General features: G+C 38.1%; 1 protein-coding gene across 4 annotated transcripts in view; it reads right to left on the bottom strand.

Annotated features, from left to right (window-relative positions):
* Nucleotides 1-1,129: 1,129 nt before the first annotated feature.
* Nucleotides 1,130-7,273, bottom strand: part of LRRC28 (leucine rich repeat containing 28) — a 54,121-nt gene continuing 47,977 nt past the window's right edge. For 3 of the 4 annotated variants that reach the window (XM_075100653.1, XM_075100654.1, XM_075100655.1), the window contains one exon: nucleotides 1,130-5,590. In XM_075100653.1, coding sequence (XP_074956754.1) covers nucleotides 5,518-5,590 — 73 coding nt within the window. In that variant the 3' untranslated portion in view covers nucleotides 1,130-5,517. Of the gene's footprint in view, nucleotides 5,591-6,477; nucleotides 6,613-7,273 lie in introns of all 4 variants that reach the window. The other variant, XR_012661752.1, reaches the window with a different exon arrangement.

The following is a 7,273-nucleotide window of genomic DNA, read 5'->3' as shown; positions in this document are numbered from 1 at the left end:
GTCATTCAATTCGGCTTGCAAGTTTCCAAAATGTCACTGCAGAGAGCAGCCCTAAATCTTGGCTTAGAAGTCACAAAACATCCAGTGCCTTTCCAAGTGAGATCTCGGCTCCTCTCATTTCCTGCATACAATAGCATTATTCAGCCACTGAAGTTTCCACTTAGCTTGCATTTATGCCAAGTACTTTTAATTGCAAAGGAAAAGGATGTTAAGCTCTCCCATTTGTTTCTTTCTAATTCATAAGGGACACAGCAGTGGCTGGTAAAAGTTATAGGTTAAGGGTTGTTCTCCCCCCGCCACCATCTCACTTACTAAAGGACTTGCATCCTCCTCCTGCTGCCTGGCAAACCGAGGTTACTACATTGCAAGGGCAGGAAAATGTACCTTGTCATTTATAAAATATTAAAATGGCACATCCCTGTAAATTTACTAGCAATGAAGCATCCAGGAAGCCTGAATGGTATCTATACCCTTCAAGGCACCCATTATAACTGATGTTCAGAGTCACCCTGACCAACATAGGTCCCATCTAAGAATGGATAGGCTAGTATTCACTCAATGCATGTACAATAATTCAGAAAGCGTCCAACTCAAAGAGCTCATCAGAACAGATAGGGAGTAGCAGCTTTGACTGAAGCAAAATGCTGCACAGCAAGGAGTGAAGTAACTGCAAAACAGATGCTTAATTCTTACTTATTTCTGGCAACATTGTTCCTATGATATCTGTTAGATGAGGGGGAAAAAGCTGCTGAATCTGCTTAGTAAATAATACATGAACCACAGCCACATCTATAGACTATCAGGGTGGCACTTAATACAGCCCTATCGACAGTTATTTTTTTCTTTTGATCAATCCATAGAAGGGTCTAGAGTAATGTTTCCAGACAGTTTTTGTTCCTGATATGCAAGATCTGGTGAATTACATTGTCTGAGACAAAGGCAATAAGTGAACTGAAGGGGTGTTTTGGGCTTGGTAGTGTTTTAGGAAGTACCTTCACCCCACCTCTTCAGCCTTGGGACAAGAAACTTATTAGCTAATTACTCCGCAAATGAACTGAAATGTAAATTAAATGCTACATCCTAACATAGCTTAATAGCCCCAGGAACAAGAATTTAGTTAACTCTAATGGACTGTAATTCTATCCAAAAATATAGTTTATTAACAAGCACATACAATAAATTGCACCACTAACTTTAAATAAAACATCTAGCAAGCTCACCTTCACACTAAGTGACATTTGGTTAATACAGAGCAAAAATGCAATACACATATGCTTTCAACAGACATAGAATGAACTCAGTTGCAATCCAAGTTCAAGTTGTAATCCAAAGAAGGGCACATAAAAGCAAAAGCAATGAAGACTTCACATGAACCTTGCCATTTCTTTCCACCAGACCTTTGGTCTCTTACAAAATAGGTCTGTAATACAAAAAGTAATAAAAACCCTGGATTCAATTTACTCAGCCTCTTCCATCACAAGTTAACGATAACATTTTGCAACAATGTGAGTAGTATTAAGAGGGAGGTAAGAGGCAAAGATAGTTACGTCTTGGAATTACGTAAGTTCAGCTGCAGATAGAGAGGCTGCCTAGCAGCAGGCATGGAATTCAGTGTCATCGTCCCAGGTTTTGCAAGAAATACGAAGATGATAAAACACTTTATTCTCTCATAAATTAAAACTCGATCCATCCTCCACTGACATCAAGGCAAAAGTTCCTCTGTTATCAGCAGTACTCTGATGGGGCCATGGTGGCCTTCAAAAAAGTCCTCTCTGGTGAAAGGTTTGTCACTTGCCAGTCTTCACCTTGGCTATGATGTCAGTAAAACCTGACACGCTGCCACCACATGGGGGTTACAAGAGTCTCATCCTCCCTTCATGCCAGAAAAAGGGATTCAGCAGAATTCGATATATAAGAATGGAAGCCAACCTGACCATAAACAGCCCGGCTCTGCTCAGTGTAAGATCTTAACCTCACTGCAACAAAATAAATGGAAGGTTTGTAATGAACTCAGTAACAGCCCAAGAGAAGCATCAGGCCAAAGCAGAAAAAATATGTGCTTCTTGATATTAGGCCTTGTTCTTCGCACAGGAAAGGACATTTGTATTTTTGATCCTCCGGAGGAGTAACAGGAAGGCTCCTAAGAACAGTGCTCCACATGTGACAGTGTCCACAGTAAAACTGCTCAAGTAGTGTTTTTAAACAAAGCCAGAGATTCCTCTGTTTCCTTTATGGCAGAACAAAAAGTTATCTCTAAAAGCAGTAGGGTCCAGATTTCATTAACATGGTGCCTGTTATCACAACATAAACAAAAATCATGCCTGTGCTCCCTAATCACATTAGGAGTTAATCTGTACTCAGAAAAAAATTATACCAATATCAGTGGGTTAAAGACATCTTGTCTCATTTCTCTCCTGCACCCTTCTCTTTATACACCTAGAAAAAGACCCCAGAAACTTCTACTACTCCCACCCTACGTGAAGAGTCAAGATCTACTGTTATGACAAAAAAAAGCGCTTTTAAGAAAAAAGCTCCTGGAACCAGATTTTTTGCCGTACCAGGAAAAAATTATCTCAATGTGAATTAACTATTCACTTTGACAAACAAGAGCAAGCAATCAAAAATTACCTAGAAATAAATGTATTAAGGAGAAGTCCAACTATTGTGACACCTTGTATTGAAAAAGAAGTGATGCGCAGTTCAATCAGCAACAGACGCTCCCTCTCCCCCCAGCAACTTGCATAGCTGGCTCTCATGTTGGCTCGTTATGAAATACTCTTAGAGTAGAACAACTTTAGAAAAATTTGGACAAGTGAGAATGGAGTTATTTTAATCTAGAACAATATCACCCAAAGATACAGATGAATACAAACACTGTTCGTATCAAAAAAACATCAGAGAAACATGAATTTAAGCTGCATTTTCAGTCTATATTTTGGCTTTTCTCTTCCTTGTTTTATAAAAATAGGGTATGACATTTCAGCTTCAATTGCGTGTTTAAGTCATTTATTCATTGAACATTCCATTCTTGAAATATCATCTATTAAAGTATTAGTTAAGATTCATCCTGCTTATAGAACAGACTAAATTTCTTCTGAACTGCACTTGTAGAGACTAATAAAGAGACTGATATGAACTCAATAAAAAATCACTATGGGAAGAAGAAAGAAAATAAAAAATAAATAATAATTACAAAATCAAGCTCCTCTTTTACTATCTGACTCCTAAGAAAACACACGCCAATGCCTTTTAGCTTATCAAAAGATTTAACTCCAAAATAATATTTACAGACTGAATTCAGAAATAAACTGTGTTTTAAAGTCTATAAGTGACTATAAAAAGAGGACGAACTGCCAGCAAAACATCTTCAAAAACAGAAGAAGCCACAGTGGAAATAACACTGAAAATTCCTGATCAGAGTATTGTATAAAAAATTACTATTTGTAACACTACCATAGTTCTTCTACCGTCCGTTTAAAAAAAAAGATTTTGTACTAGACTCGCATATTTCTGATATAGGTATAGTTGTACATAGGCAATTTACATCTCAACTGTGTGGTACTAAAGGAAAAGAAAAAAAGCTGAAGATTCATTTTGCTGCATCAGTGGTAAACCCTGCTGGGTGGGAAGGCCTGCTGGGGATACCAACATTGAAACAAATTAGTGAAATGACAGTCTGAAATCCAGTAGTACAAAGTTTGCTTGGACATGGCTCTTTCCCCTACTGCAAAGCAGATTTACTAAACAGGATTTATTTTAGAAAGTTTCACAATTCTTAAACAGTAGATGATACTTGCATTCCTGAAGGATTAAGTTCTACATTTCTTAATGCTAATTCAACTCTCTCAAACCACCCAACAAAACCAGCAAAGATTTTACAAGTAACATGTACAACCTAAAAATCCCACCCTCAAAAACTGCCTTTTTGGTACTCTTTTAAGTTCTTAAGATACTCTATTTATTGAAGAGATGCCAGGAATCCTGCAGCGGGAACAAATGCTTCTTTGGCAAAAGGAAAACATTTTAGTGCCTCCTCCCTTCAAAGTATGCACACCTCACCACAACATATGCTAATATACTACCAAATAAGTCTCTTTATCTTGCCATTTTTATAACAAACTGTTTCATTCATATCTATTTCAGCTGGTAACTACCTACTGCACCGAGTAGCATGCTGTGCTAAATCAACAAGTAGTTTATACCTAAGCTAAAAAAAAATTTTAAAAATTTATATATTCCAAAACAAGTCAAGAGGGGCTAATTTTGTAGAAAATGTTTCAGTGTAAAATCAAAAATTTAAGTCATGCAGGCATTTTGGGCCTTTTTCCATCCTTTGTCCTTTATTTAAAATGAAAATGTTCTAACAAAAACGGAGTCCCACAAATATGATAGTGGAAATTTGGGCTAAATCTGCCATTAATATATGAAAACAATTACAGCCCTTCTGTGAAGATATCTATCTATGCATCTATACCTATGCATGGAGGTACACATACCTCCCCCCCAGACTTCCAGCCTTCTCTGAGATTAACACACTCCACTGACACACTTCCACAAATCAGCCAAATGTTGAACCTAGAAAAAGATGAAGACCAATTCTTTGCAGATCTACAGTCTGCAATTGTAAAAATATAATATAGATAAATATTTACTATCCTATTACCATGTTTTTTTTCAAAGGAAATCAATACTTAAAATCATCATCTTCCTGAAGAACTCAAAGAAGCAAAAGGGGAAGTGTTTTTAGAAATAAAAACTTGAGTGATGAAAATAAACACACCTTTGAACATGCTGGAGCAAGACCACTTAGTGCAGGCATCAGTACCAGCTTTCTTTACTGGAGCAAGATCTTTCGTCTCCAGACATATCCTAGTTACTCCAACTAAATCAGTGTGGCTTCTAATGATACCAGAAAGTTTTGCTTTTAATGTGTGGATTTAAACACCAGAGTTCTGTCAAAGACTTGGTATAAAACTGGGATAATTCTGCTGGTGAAAATATTAAGATGAGAGGGAGAAAATAAAGTTAAATTCTGTGGGATAGCCACTGGGATCACCAAGGTTTCTGTAGGCTTAGGTCTATACACCTGAATCCAGCTCTAGGGGTGAAGAAGATGGGGGAGTAAGTGAAAACTCATTTGTCATAACTGAACCTTTTTTTATCCCATTAGAAGAATGAAAACTGCCTCAAGTGATGCAATGGGTCAACCTGAAGACAGCCACGTTTGAAAAATACTGGAAATCCTGAAGTCAGAGCTTGCGAATTTGTTTGGTTTGTATGCTGTCTTGGAGGAGAGAGAAGTTAATACTTTTAAAAGCTTGGTATTTACACTTCCGAAAAGTTTCTGCAGTTCATCCAAACTTGATAGGGCAGGATTTAAGTGCCTCTTAGTGCTCCCGACTGGGCACTTCTGCTGCTTTGGCACACACGCACGCACACAGTATTCCAGTACCAATGGGATATGACGCCTAATGCAGCTTTAAACTGGCAGCACTCCTGAGTAGTTTTAAATGTTTATCAACTCAGTAGGTCAAAAGTCTGCAGACATTGGGTGGAGCAGCAGTATGCCACAAAACTAACAGTTGTCCTCCTAGAAAAAAAAACGGGGAGAAACAGTTGTCAGTAAAGATTAAAGCTCCCGGCCCCATTCAACAACAGACAATATGCTGGTTTGTAAAATACAGGATTAGCTGATCTTGACACTTCAGAAAAAAGAAGGTTCATTCGCTCTATATGAGTGCCTGACACAAAGGCAGGGCAACACTGCAGGGGTTCTCAAAAACCTTCCTGGTTTCCTATTTATGTATTTGGTTTAAAGAACCAGCGTGTGGTTTTTCTTTCTGTGGAGGGTGTGGCTGGGTGTTATAGCCAGTAGGTTGCACAGCTAAAAGGAAAATAGCTGGGTAATTCTTTGCTTCAGCTTTGCTCATGTGTTTCTTAAATTACTGCTTGTAGGCATGAAATAACTGAAGTCCAGTGTCCTCCTTTGGTGTAGCCGAGTGAACAAACTGGGCCCAGATCTTCAGAAAGGACGATCGGCAGGCAGTGCTCTCTCATTGTGCCTGGTACTACAGCAGGGGTGGCAACAAGAAAGCGTGATGCTAGCCTCACTGTGACCCTCCTCCTGCCCCCATCCTGGCAGGGACCTAGATATCTGCTTTAAAAATTATAACATCTTGGTTTTACTAAAGTAGAAATCACACTTTGCCCAGTGCTCATGTCATCTGGCTTTTTTGGATATGGAAATCCAGTTCAACACTTAACTATCCTTTCCTATAAGAGGATATGGAATGTAATATGGAAATCCAGACAGAGTTACTGGCATGGATGTGGCATGTGCTAATCAGTGCTGTTCAAACATTCAGGATCCCTACCCCGTGTGTTTTCATGGTCACTGTAAACTCTTTAGAACAGAAACCCTGTCCTTCACATCCTTCTAAACCAGCTATCACACCTCTACAATTCCATAAATCTTACCGTGTCAAGTGCACAAGCTATAGAGATAAGGATGACAGGCTGCTCTGTTTAGATCTCATTTTCTGTGGATTTGCATCAAATGTCAGCTACTTAAGACTGTATTAAGGCATTTTGTGGAACACAGTACATTCTTGTCTAGGGAAGGAATGATAGCCATTTTTTAAACAAGTGAAAACCATGCAGAAATATATATTTTCAATGAATATATTTTAGAATGTTAATACAGTGTTCTTCCAAAATAGCCCTAAAGTATGGGGTTTTTTGAGTCGTAACTTCAATAATTCCTAAGGGTGTCTACTGTCCATCTCGTAATTCTAAGTCCTACAATAAACAATGCTTAGGAATTAATTAGAAAGTACAGCTCTCTAGTCCAAACTCTCCCACACTCAGATAATGTAAGGATGTAGTGACCAGCAGGTACTTTTCCATAATTTTCTTAGAAAATTATACTGTTCCATGCTTGAAAGAAATTCTTTATAGCGTGAATATAAGATCTTATGCCACTCAATATTAAGACTGTAATGTGAAAGCAATTTATCTTATTCAACATGAAATCCATTGAATTTCAACACACGACCGAAGTGTAACAGAATCGCAAGTACACAATCTCTACAACCAGATCTTTCTAAGAAAGATGACTTTTCCAAAATAGTGTTTATGCAGCCTTCTGGCTGCTGTCCAGATTTGGCATACCTGAGTTGTTTTTATTTCATAAAGTTGAATTGCTTACAAATCAGATACCTTTTATGCCACAAACTCACAGCAAAATAACCTGTGATACAACTGTGGAAAATAG

Source organism: Phalacrocorax aristotelis, chromosome 7 (assembly GCF_949628215.1).
Source record: "Phalacrocorax aristotelis chromosome 7, bGulAri2.1, whole genome shotgun sequence".
Lineage (NCBI taxonomy): Eukaryota > Metazoa > Chordata > Aves > Suliformes > Phalacrocoracidae > Phalacrocorax > Phalacrocorax aristotelis.
The sequence above is the reverse complement of the archived record's forward strand: the minus strand, read 5'-3'. Positions and strand labels throughout refer to the sequence as shown.